A 12,763-nucleotide genomic window follows, 5' to 3' on the forward strand; every position below is an offset into this window, starting at 1 on the left:
TAACGTTTAGCCTCCCAATCACCTAACATTCTGCAACCTGAATTTCCGCCTATGAAAGTGGATCCTGCCTGAAAACTGAAATGCTCAGCAATCTACTGCAGTAGATTCCCAATCTCCCTTCTTCTCGCTCTTGATCCTGGCCGTGTCTAGGTTAAGGAATCAGTAGGTCTCTTGCAGCTCGCATCTTCTCCCCCAAACTTCTCATGTGGGGCTTTTTCCCCCCATAGCTGCCTTGCAGTCTGCTGAGTGGGAGTTTTTCTGGCTTCCAGTAAGAACAGGGAAGCAGGTTTTTATCATAAGTAGCTAAGATTTCTGATCTGCCAGCAGGGGAACATATGTCCCCCGAGAGAAGGCAATGTACTGGATGAGGGGGAAGAAAGACATTTTAATAAAAGCTCGCCAGAATATCGCAGCAAGGACTTTAGACTCCTGAGCTGAAGCGGCTGCTCTCGGTAGTTTCTAGGCTACCTCAATTTATTTCTGCTAAATATAGAAGCATATTAATTAGGGGTCTGTTCATTTCAAAAGACTCCAGCTGATTGCAAAGAAACTAATCCAATCCTTCTTTGTTCTCCCAACCCACCTGTTAATTATGCAAATGCAGCAAGGTGCGCCCCTGATTTTATCTAGCTCCAGCAACTAGAAACCTAGGAAGCTGCATTATATATACCAAGTCAGACCCGTTGCTCCAAATAGCTCAGTACCATCTACACAGACGGGCAATGGCTGTTTGGGGTTTGAGGCACAAGACATTCCTAGCCCTACCTAGAAGTACCAATGATTGAATCTGGGACTTTGCACAGAACTATGGCCCTTTTCCAAGTGAGTTCAAATACCTTGTTCCCTCCACCATTTCACAGATGCACATAAGGCCACTCCCTGTACATGGGTGGGGTTAGGGGCAGAGTCTGGCAGCCCATCAGTATGATTTTATGGACAGTGGTGGGCTAGCACAATCCAATTTCAAATCTGTCTCAGGTGGAATTAAAAGTTCATGCAGGCAGGGGCTGCAGGGACAGAGGACACCAGCCTTCTTCAACCTGGTGCCCTCCAGATGCATTGGACTAGAACAGGGGTCAGCAACCTTTTTCAGTCCACCGTCCCTCAGACCATGTGGTGGGCTGGACTATATTTTTTGGGGGGAAATGAACCAATTCCTATGGCCCACAAATAACCCATAGATGCATTTTAAATAAAAGCACATATTCTACTCATGTAAAAACACCAAGCAAGCCCCACAAATAACCTAGAGATGCATTTTAAATAAAAGCACACATTCTACTCATGTAAAAAGACACTGATTCCCAGACGGTCCGTGGGCCAGATTTAGAAGGCGATCGGGCCAGATCCGGCCCCCGGGCCTTAGGTTGCCTACCCCTGGACTAGAATGCTCATCAGGCCCTAGCTAGCATGGCTGATTTAAAGTAATGCATTCATCCCAGAATTATTTAGGTGGACATTCAGCTGATTTCAAAATTAGATGGCTGCTGGCTACTTTCTGCAGTGCAGGGGCTTGAACTGGCTGACCCTTTGTGTTCCTTCCAGCTCTACAATTCTATGACTCTATGAATGTAGATTGGTTTGCTGCCTGTAGGGTAGCTTCACATACACCAGCAGTGAGAAAGTTATGGACTGCTTTTTATGCAAATCCATGTTGACTGCCAGGAGGATTGTTCTAAGCCCTAAACAAATTGGGAGGAAAGCTTTACAATTCCATGTTTTGACCATTTGCATTTCTGAAATGTGACATGTTTAACATAGGTCACCTCCAGACTCTGTGTTCTGTGGGAGTGATTCAGTCACATATTGGAACTTCTGGTTTCCAGGTTTCAAGTGGAATAAGGTGTTCACACCTAAGATTTTTATGGCTAGGCAAATGGTTTTAAAAAATGCAGGTTGAATGAATGGCCATTGATAAGGCATAAACACCTGCAAGGAAATCAGAATGAATGCAGGACAAATGTTCGTTGCCATATAACCTCCCTGCAAACAAATCGGAACAAATACTCTCTGAAGGCTGGATATGATCTAACTGCCACCGAAACTTTGTGCATGTAAAACAGGATGAAATCTGAAGAGAAAGGCCATCTGGAGGACCCCAACTCTTGGACTGTATTGTTTTTGTGTATTACATTGTGATGGCTGTTGGTCACAGACAATGGAAGACCAGGTGGATAACTGATTGCTAATGCCGTGGCAAAGATGTTGGGTGCTTCCAGAACATGAACTTAATCCAGAATTCTCTGTCTGCTAACACAAGTGGAAGGGTGAGCTTTAATGTTGCACAACAGCAGTTGCACTGGCAAAAACTCTGTGCAGCAGAGGGCTCTATTTATTTATTTATTTATTTATTTATTTATTTATTTATTGCATTGAAAGCTCACCTTTTTCTCCAAGATGCTAAAGGTGGAGCACAGGGTTTTCTTCCCCTTTTTCTTGAATCCCCACAACAACCCCCCAAAGGTCACTCAGTGAGTTTCATGGCCAAGTAATGATTTGAACCCTGGTCTCCAGCAAATTTAGGTTGTAAAGCTGATTTGGCACTCTGGGGCAACAAAGCCATTCTCTCTCTCTCTCTCTCTCTCTCTCTCTCTCTCTCTCTCTCACACACACACACACACACACACACACACACACAATGTTTTATGATAGGGGAAGTGATGGGAAAATGCACTGTCAATGTAACATTGTGTAATCTCTGTTCAAACAAATGAGGCTATATGCTCAATGAATAGCTGACATCATCGAATTTCCCTGGAAATGTTTTGCAAACAGGTCAGGATGCATGTTTGATAAGCAGGACACCTGGAAAGGTGCACAATCCCAGCTGAAATGTGATAAAGAACATCCCCACCAGGGCTATATTTGGCTGTTTATAGATTCAGACCAGCCAGTAGAGTCTGATGGGATTATCAGCTCTGGGGTTAGGGATCTCTCTCTCTTTCTCTCCCCCCCCCCCGCCCCCGTGTCTCTCTCTCACACATACACACACTATTGATTGTGGGTGAATGCAGTGCTGGTTCACAGCATCAATCTCTCTCCAACACCTTTCCGTGGAAAGGGAATCAAGCCCATTTCTATCCATCTAAACTGCAGCCACACCCTGAACCCTATAGCAATTATTATAGCATTGCCTGAGAGCCTTGGACCATAAATAAACATGACTGACAGGTGCCCCTGCATCCTCCCTGAGGCCCATTTCCAGGAAGTCGGTTTAAAATTACTCGGTGTTTAAAATTTTATAACCCAGACTTTCATGTTTAATTTTTAAAATCCACACAAGCATCTTAGGGAAATCCCACAGGGCAAAGTCAACACATGCAATCATTTGCAGGAAAATGTGGGGGTGAAACATTCCCCCTCCCCCACCCCAATGTTTTACGTTTTCAAGATGCTGGTTCCACTTTTTCCCATGCAGAAAGATTCTCCACTTGAGTTGCCGTTGGCAGCAGCTGGAGAACAGAAGGCAAAACAAAGAAAGTCCCTCCCCCATGTTGGAAGGACAATAAACTGGGGTTAACATAAGCTTGTTGAGCAATAATGATGATGATGATGATGATATGCATGCGGGGGGGGGGGGATCAGGCATAGGCAAACTTCAACCCTCCAGATGTTTGGGACTACAATTCCCATCATCCCTGACCACTGGTGCTGTTAGCTAGGGATGATGGGAATTGTAGTCCCAAACATCTGGAGGGCTGGAGTTTGCCTACGTCTGGTCTGGATGATGCCCTAAATCCCTTCCAATTCATGGGATCCTATACTTGTGGGGGTAGAATATATGGAAGCAAAGTTGGCAAACCATTCCTTTTGTTTGGCAAAGATTGTGGCTGACTAGTTAAATGGATTAGCATAACCAAAGAGGCTGCTGTGTGCCAGAGGGAAAGCGGATGTGCCTTTCTTCCACTCCCTCACCTAGCTACTAGCTAGGAGAACACTAACCAGTGAGGTGTGAGAGAGCTAAACTGGAAGTAGGCTGGAAGCTGGAGACACAGAGACCTGCTTGTTCAGTGCTGGATCCAAAGCTGCAACTCAAGGAGAAGCAAGATCTGTTGAGGTGTTAATTCTGTGAGCCCCTCCGTCTGATGCTAAGGTTGTATATATGAGTAAATGAAATCAACTATCCTGAAGACCCCACAATCTCCTCTGACCTTCCTTCCAAGGAAACAGGACCGTGGTAAGCTTTTGGAAACCCTAGAGTCTCTCAGCGCTCGGAGATTGTGGTGGCATGTGACGCTGCTGATCGTAATCAAACAAAGAGTCGCTTACTTGTTCCAGTGGAATGACAAGAAAGGAGCCCCCTCCGGCACTTTCCGTTACTATGGCAAGGAACTTCGTATTCACCGCACAGAAGTGGTTGTCATGGACATTCTTGGTGATTGGGATCCCGTCAAAGCAGTGCTCTCGGTTGGCCACTTTGCCATAGACGTTTCGAAACTTGGAGCTGCGATACTGCGGCCGCCATGACATCTGCAAAGGGGGAAACGTAGAGGGGTTTTTTGGGGGGGGGGTTATAGCAATGTCACCTTTTATGAGGGGTGCCTCAGGCTCCCACACTTAAAACAGAAAGGGAGACCCAACAAGATACAGAAGTACACGCCCCGTTTTGGCACCTAGACACCCATAATGCCGTATTTTTCACTCCATAAGACGCACTTTTTTCTTCCTAAAAAGTAAGGGGAAATGTCTGTGCGTCTTATGGTGTGAATGTGTGATCCCTGGAGCTGAATTGCCCAGGGGCAAAATGCAGATCATGCTGCTTCTTTTTTTTTTTGAAAGAGGGAAGTGGGTGTTGAAACAAAGCCGCTGATTGGCAAGTGAACAGGAGCAAGATAAGGGACACTAGCAATAAAGGAGGCTGCCTGGGAGGGAGGAGGTAAAGAGAAGCAAACTTGCAAGGAGAGGAGACAGGAAGGCTTAAGCAATGAGGAGAGAAATTAGAAGAAAAGGAGGAGCAAAAAAACTGCTCCAGCTAAGGAAAAGACACTAAGGCAAACAAGAGGGAAGGGGGTGTTGAAAGGAAGCAGCTGATTAGTAAGCGATTGGGGAGGGAGATAAGGGACGCTAGCAATAAAGGAGGCTGCCTGGGAGGGGGAGGTAAAAGCCCATGGATCCTCAGGATTTTTACATTGGGTCACCTCAAATTCACCATCAGATCACATAGCATGTCCATGGCTATAGCCTGCACCAAAAAATCACCCACCCACTGTTGCCTGGAGCCGCAATGGCGCAAAAACGTGGTTACAAAGCATGGATCCAAATGGATCCTCAGGATTTTTGCATTGGGCTACTCCAAACTCACTGTCAAATCACGTCTGTGGTCACAGCATGAACCACAAAAATCATACATCCACTGTTTCGTTCAGATTTTTTTTTTCTTGTTTTCCTCCTCTAAAAACTAGGTGCGTCTTATGGTCAGGTGCGTCTTATGGAACAAAAAATACGGTAATACCATAAAGGTCAGACCACAGCCTGTCTCAGGGGTGTGGAGCCAAGGGACACATTCCTTCCTAGGGGCCACATGCCAGAGTCAATAGTGGGTGTGGCTGGAGGCAAAAAGGAGGTCAAGCAACAGGTGGGACTCTTATATTTCAGCCCTGCACAGATCTCTGCATCCTTCATCCAGGCAAGCAAGGGGGATTGTATCAGAGTTCAAGGACACTCCCCAGTCAAGCCAAATGCCCCCAAGGAGTGTGCAGCACAGGGCCTGTGAGGGGCATGGCCTGGGAAGCCTGGGCCGGATAGGGAGTCCTGAAGTGCTGCATTTGGCCCCCAGAGCTTGAGGCTCCCAACCTCTGGTCTATGGGAATCTAGTGTCAGCCAGATCCCGGCCTCTGGAGAGAATAAACCAGACTTCACATCCTGCTGAAACTCACAGCTCGGCTGCCCACCGGAGAGCAAGCCTGCATGTCTGCCAAGAACAACAAGCCCACCAGATGCATGGAGGGAGGGAGTTCACTCTTTGTAAGACAATGTAAGATCTTAACTGGCTACTTAAGAGTCCTCTTCACCACCCCAAAATAATGAGCTAGGTTGCAAGAGCTAAAACTAGGGGATAGTACCATCCAGGCTAATGGGAGGGCATTTCTTCCACCACCACCACCCTTATATAACTACCAGTAGGAGAATAATAGCCAAAGTGGTGTGAGTGAGTGAGCTGGAAGCAGGAGATGCAGAGACATGCTTGCTCTTTGCTGGATCCAATGGGGAAGCAAGATCTGTTCGGCTGTCAATGAGATTGGGGTGGGGTGTAACTGTTATTGGCATCAGTCTGTCTTGAGAAACAATGGAGTGCAAGCCTAGGCAGTATGTATGGCGGTCCCGGGCTACCCAGACAACAAGATCTCCCTCTCAGCCTCGCTGATGTGGTCCAAAGAAAAGCAGAGCAATATGTTTGGCACCAATCTGGCTGCAGGAGTTGCTGGGAGGAGGCGTACAAGGTGCCATCTAACCATCTTACAGACTCTGTTCCAGGTTTGTGAAGAGTTTTCTCCATAGCCTTTTCTTCTCACAAAGATGTACCTCAAGGCAGTGGGTATGGGGTGGGGAGTAGAATTTATATATATATAAAGGTAAAGGACCCCTGACAGTTAAGTTCAGTCACGAACGACTCTGGGGTTGCAGTGCTCATCTTGCTTTGCTGGCCGAGGGAGCCGACGTTTGTCCGCAGACAGTTTTTCCGGGTCATGTGCCCAGCATGACTAAGCCGCTTCTGGCAAAGCCAGAGCAGCACACAGAAACGCCGTTTACCTTCCCGCGGTACCTATTTATCTACTTGCACTTTGACGTGCTTTCAAACTGCTAGGTTGGCAGGAGCAGGGACCAAACAACGGGAGCTCACCCCATCTCAGTGATTCGAACTGCCAACCTTCCGATCGGCAAGTCCAAGGCTCAGTCGTTTACACCACAGTGCCACCCGCGTATATATTCTGAATATATATATTCAGAATGCTGGTCAATGCACCCACTTGACTTACAAAGCTCATAGCAAGGAGCCTGCAGTTCATTCCCTCTTTTTATTATGTGTGTTCTCATCTACACATACACAGCCATACACTTGGTCACCCAGCCAAGCTCTCTCCCAGATTTCCATTCTAAAGAGCGGAAGTCATCCATAAGCAACCCATGTGAATTTGTCAGAGCAGGGAGAAAGGGGAGGGAGGGGGGTTGGGGAGAGGGGGCCCTTCCTCGCCCCGCTGTATTTCCTGTAAACAACTCTGAAGCTTCTGCGCCTGCCATAAGCTGGGAAAGGCAAGATTGCAGCTGCAGCTGGATGTGACTTTTGCACCGGGTCCCCTGGAAGGCTGCTCAGTATGGCAGAAACAGCAGGAGACTCAGCCCCTTGGAGCACCCAGAGATGAATGGCTCTTTTAGGGGCTGAATGGGAAGAAAGTTCATCCTGCACAAAAAGGGTTCTTGGCGTCATGTGAGAGTCTCAGGACAGAGGCTCTCACACATCCAGCCAGCAGTTTCCAAGACTTTGGGGAGTGACTCATGATTCCAATACACACACACACACACACCATGGTAAAAAGAATTGCCGAAAGGAAGAGCAGCCTCCATCCAAGTCCATGCACAAACCCACACAATGGCTGTGCCTTCAAGTGCTACAACTGCTTTGTGAAACCCCCAAAATCAGTATGATCAGTATAGAACTCAGCAAGTTCCTAGTCCATATGGGGGAAGAGGTAAGCTTGAAACCCAAAGGTCAGAAGCAAGAGGAGGTGGAAGAGATTGATGGCAGCTTCAGTCTTGCCTTGCCAAGACTCCAGGAGACTCCAGGATAAATGAGGAAAGATAAGACAATCTGTACTGATTTGCTTCTAACCTGCGAAATATTTGAGTTCACAATTTAGGCTTTTCAGAAAATTCTCAGGATCTTGGCAACAACAACAAAAATAAGGATTTTTTGGGGGGGAGGGGGTAGTCCAGAGTACACACTGCTTGTACACTCACAACAGAGGACTTAGGCAGTCATTGCACTTTAATCACTTTTAAAATTAAAATCACTAATGACCTCTTAGGAGACTGTTAGGTACTTTCAAAATAATGATAATCCACATGGAGTTTAAACAATAGAGCCTTGTGGCACCTGAAAGACTGGCAGACTTCCATGCCTTCTGCATTTGTTTATTATGGATATGTAGAAACATATTAATTTATGCAACATCACTTGGGAAGTGACAAGGGAGAATATATTGCCCTCTTCTTCCATCCATTTATCACTCGCCTGATGAAGTCAACAAAGAAAGATTTCGTTGAATTACCGATAGTGTAAGGGAGCAGAGCCAGTTCTACGCCATAGTGATATTTCTGAGACAAATCTTTACCATTTTTATAAACTACTTTGTCTAGGAGCAGGTTAACTGCATGTCAAGGATCTTAAGCCCATTGTAATGTAGCACTATTTATCCCCTGATTTTGCTGAATCCAGCCTCATGAATGGTGCATTCCAAGCCTGTCTTATCCACATTCAGAAAAATTATAATATCAAAAGCCATTTCCTCTGCTTCCTCCTTTGCCTTGCATATGAAGTAGCTCAAATTCTGACAGCCTGTTTTGTTCAGCTTTTCGTGCTCAAAGGTCTGAGCTGACTCACAGTTTTCCCAGCTCTTTGGTGGCAGGAATCAAGTTTCTAAAACTAACTGGGTGGTGGCAGAGGTGGTGGTAGAGACTCTTGAAGAAAGTCACATTGGCAGTATAACACCAGGGATTCCAATGACCACCTCCATCCAGTTAAGTCCTTGGAGTGTGTATATGTGTATCTGTGTTTTTTGGGAGGAAGGTCAGCTGCCCAAAGAGCTATGGAAACACCTGACTCCAGATCAGCAGCTTCTTCATGTTCACAAAATCACAGAATTGTAGAGTTGGAAGGGACTGCAACTCTCCTCCAACTCAGGAGCAATGCAGGAATCACAGCTAAATAATTCCTGACAGGTGGTTATTGAACCTCTATCTAAAAGCTTCAATTGAAAGAGAGTCCATTGCTTTCTGAGGGAGCTTGTCCCACTATCAAACAGCACTTAACGTCAGGAAATTCTTCCTTGTGTTGAGTTAGAATCTCCTTTCTTGTCATTTGAATCCATTGGTCTCTTAGTCTACTCCATGACACAAGATACATGCCAGGGGAAGGCCAGGAAGCACAGAAGAAATGCCCATCTGTAGACCAGAGGGTTGGTTCATTAAGGATTGCTAATCTCACAAAGTAGGTGGAGTTTAGGAGCAACAGATGGGAGACAGAGGCTCTGGTCCTCTAGGCCCTGCTGGAGCCAAGTGGCTCCCTCAGAGCTCTCCATGGTGCTGAAACACCTGGCCTATATTACAAGAACTCTGGAGCCAACACAGGCCCCCTCCTTGCCCAGAAAACAAGCAACTTATCATGAGGAGAAGGGGTAATGAACACAAGTTGCTCATCATTCAGCAACTTCATCCACATTGCCTTGTAAAACTGTTGCACTCCCAAAGTGAATGGAACATGGCTCTGCCCAGGCCATTCACTGTTTGCCACCTGCCTGTCATGCCTCGACCTGACCTGATGCCAGACACCAAGTAATAGAATCATAGAATTGTAGAGTTAGAAAGGACCACAAGAGTAACCCCTGCAATGCAGGAATCACAGCTAAAGAATCTCAAGCAGGTGGTCACCAACCTCTGCTTAAAAACCTCCAATAAAGGAGAGTTCACCACCTTTGAGTCCATTGGTTTGGGTCCTACCCTCTGGAGCAGCTTGCCCTATTTTCCATGTGACAGCCCTTCAAAGATTTGAAAATGGTTCCCATATCAATCTCAATCTTCTCTTACGCAAACGAAGCATACCCAACTCCCTCAACAGTTCTTCATAAGACTAAGTTTTCAGACTCTTGATCATCTTGGTTGCCCTCTTCTATACATGTTCCAGCTTGTCAATATCCTTCTTAAATTGTGGTGCATAGAACTGGACCTATTACTGCAGGTGTGGTCTAACCAAGGCAGAATAGAATGAAACCATGACTTCCCTTGATCTGGTCACTATTCTGATGATGCAGCCTAGAATTGCATTAGTTTTCTTTGCTGTTGCACCACAATGTTGGCTCCAGTTAAGCTTGTGATCTACTAAGATCTCTAGATACTTTCCACATGTATTGTTGAGTCCATGGAGGACAAACCAGACACTCTACAGGTCAAAGGCCTTGGGGAGCAGGTAGAGCTTCCACTTGGACCAGTTGCTGAGGATCCCCTGGGAGATCCCTCTAGCAGGAAATCTGCTGAAGAAGCCTTGGAGCTTCAAGAACGCAGGCGCCAGAGTGATGGCACGACATGCACCTTCCAGCCCAGAGTTGTCATGCCACTCTTGAGTATGTTGCCTACTTGTGAGTAAGCAATTCCTGGAACTCCTTTTTTACCAGCAGCTGGGGTCAGGGTGCAGTCTGGGAAGCCACAGAATATAAGGTCTGGTCTTGAGTCTTCCAGTTGCTGGAAACAACACAGGGCTTGTATCCACTGTTGCAAATCATCATAAAAATAGCTTACTGTAATTTGGAAAGGCAAGCTGGAAATTATAGAACAAAGCAACCCAATCACATTTCTTACCCATGCACGGCAAGCTGAATCTGCTAAAATGCTCCTTTCTTTGCAAATACGGGAGCTGTACTTTGTTTCTTCACATGCCCTTGGGTGTGTCAGGTCTGTATTTTTTAAATTAAAAAATCCCAAATTCTGCCCAAAGGTAACTGAGATTCTGAGGCACTCTCTGGTGGCCAGAAGGATACAAAAGTGGGAGCTTCCTTGCCGGCTATGTTTCAGCTGCAAACATTTCCCAAATCACACCATGCATCAGTAAGACCATCCTGGGAGGAAGCTGTCCTTACTTGACACAGAGGAGTTTTATGAAGTAGGACATTTAAGTCAGTTGTCATCAGTGAGTCAGCAGGGGCCTGAGGACAAAGGAGCTCCATCACGCTGGCAGATTTCTAAGCTGTTCTCTCCAGTGCCACCCCATTATATAAGAAAAATATGAATGTACAGCAAGGAGCCTGAAGGCAGAACTCCATAGAAGCCTTCCAGTTCTGCCTGTTGCCACCTCCCCAGCAAGATTCTTGGCCACTTGTGAGGCAGGGCTGGACTGATTCACTTTCTGCACGTCCAAAATGCATGCCAAGAAAAGCCTCTGATTGTGCAACCTGAAGAGTTTATGCATATGAAGCAAATGCATTAAAAAAAATTATGCATAGCTTATTTCTGCTAAATATTAGAAAGGTCAAGAAGCCGAACAGAATCAAGTCTGCACAGCCCCAAGAGCTCAACAGGCATTGTCCACACTTTCTCCAGCTCATTTTCCCAGTGTCAGGACTAGAAACTTACAAATGCTGAGAAATGTATTTTGGCACCCAATACAGAATGTGGTAGTTGCACACACCCAGAGCAAGCTGTTTACTCTTTAGCAGCCTTCCTCAGTCATGGTGTCTGGGGGTTGTAGTCCAAAACATCTGGAAGGCACCAGGCTGGAGAAAGCTGATCAGGGTGAAATACTGTATTTATTGCTCTATAAGACTCACTTTTCCCCTCCTAAAAAGTAAGGGGAAATGTATGTGCGTCTTATGGAGCGAATGCAGGCTGCGCAGCTATACCAGAGGCCAGAACAGCAAGAGGGATTGCTGCTTTCACTGTGCAGCTGTTCTGGCTTCTGAGATTCAGAATATTTTTTTCTTGTTTTTCTCCTCCAAAAACTAGGTGCGTCTTGTGGTCTGGTGCGTCTTATAGAGCGAAAAATATGGTACATGGTAGGGGGAAAGGTGGGAGAGCCACCTCAAAGATAATTTTGCTGAGGGTTTCTTTAGGCAGCATGCTTCTTGGGCATCATTCATCTTGATTTGCTTTCACAAAGCTTACGCTGAGATTAGACAATGTCCTATCTTTATTGAGCATTCCTCTTGATTTGATTTATGACGATGGGCATTCATTCTGATTTCTTTATAAGTCTTCTCATCAATCACCTGTTCATCCCACACTTTTCAGTGCATTGCTCCATCACTGTTCTCTGCAAAAAGTCTGGGCTTTTTTTTTTTAGAATTGGATTGTTTAAAGAAATGGATTTGTGCCACCCCACTTTGATTGTACATCCCCCACATTTCTGGTATGTGCTTGAGTGTCTCCTGCAAAACAGTGCCAGTTTGGAGGCAACCCAAGATCCCACAACTAGAACAGACTCAGCGTCATCTATCTCCACTCACAGCCCATAGTGTAATCTTACTCCCTTTTATAAGATTTTGTTGTTTCACTTCAAGGCCCCCGCAACCCCAACAGAGGAGGTTTCTATGGATTATTTTAATGGAATGAGATTATATTAACACCCATTTCTATTTTAAGAATTGCCATCTGGTACCTGGCCGGCTTTGGGGGCTTTTCAGTCCCAATAAACATATTTCTGATAATATGCGGATGTTCTGGAGGTGGCATGATAGTACAATTTACCCCTTGCCTCCTTGCACTGAGTTTTCCAGGCCGACTTTCTGGTGAGCTTGGGGGGCGTTTCTGTCCTTTTTGCCCCTTCTCCATTTCCCAGGAGGAACATTCGCTTTCCACATCGAAAGCACATTGCAAGGCTTTCTTTTCTGGGATCCTGGCTCATTTTTGGCTTGGACCAAAGAGAGAGAGAAAGAGTCCAGCGTGCTTTGTCTCCAAAGAAACACCTCAGAACTCAGGAATGTTAATTAAGGGATGTTTGTGGCCTTACACCACTTATTCTCTCTCTCTCCAGCTGATGCTTTCTTACCATTTCCTTCTT

General features: G+C 45.9%; 1 protein-coding gene across 1 annotated transcript in view; it reads right to left on the minus strand.

Moving 5' to 3' along the window:
* CORO2B (coronin 2B) overlaps nt 1–12,763 on the minus strand; it is a 94,285-nt gene that overhangs the window by 46,341 nt on the left and 35,181 nt on the right. The window contains exon 2 of the mRNA XM_080982186.1: nt 4,270–4,470. Within this exon, the coding sequence (XP_080838312.1) occupies nt 4,270–4,470 (201 nt within the window). The remainder of the gene's footprint in view (nt 1–4,269; nt 4,471–12,763) is intronic.

Source organism: Podarcis pityusensis, assembly GCF_964106645.2.
Source record: "Podarcis pityusensis genome assembly, chromosome: 14".
In the NCBI taxonomy this organism is placed as follows: Eukaryota; Metazoa; Chordata; class Lepidosauria; order Squamata; family Lacertidae; genus Podarcis; species Podarcis pityusensis.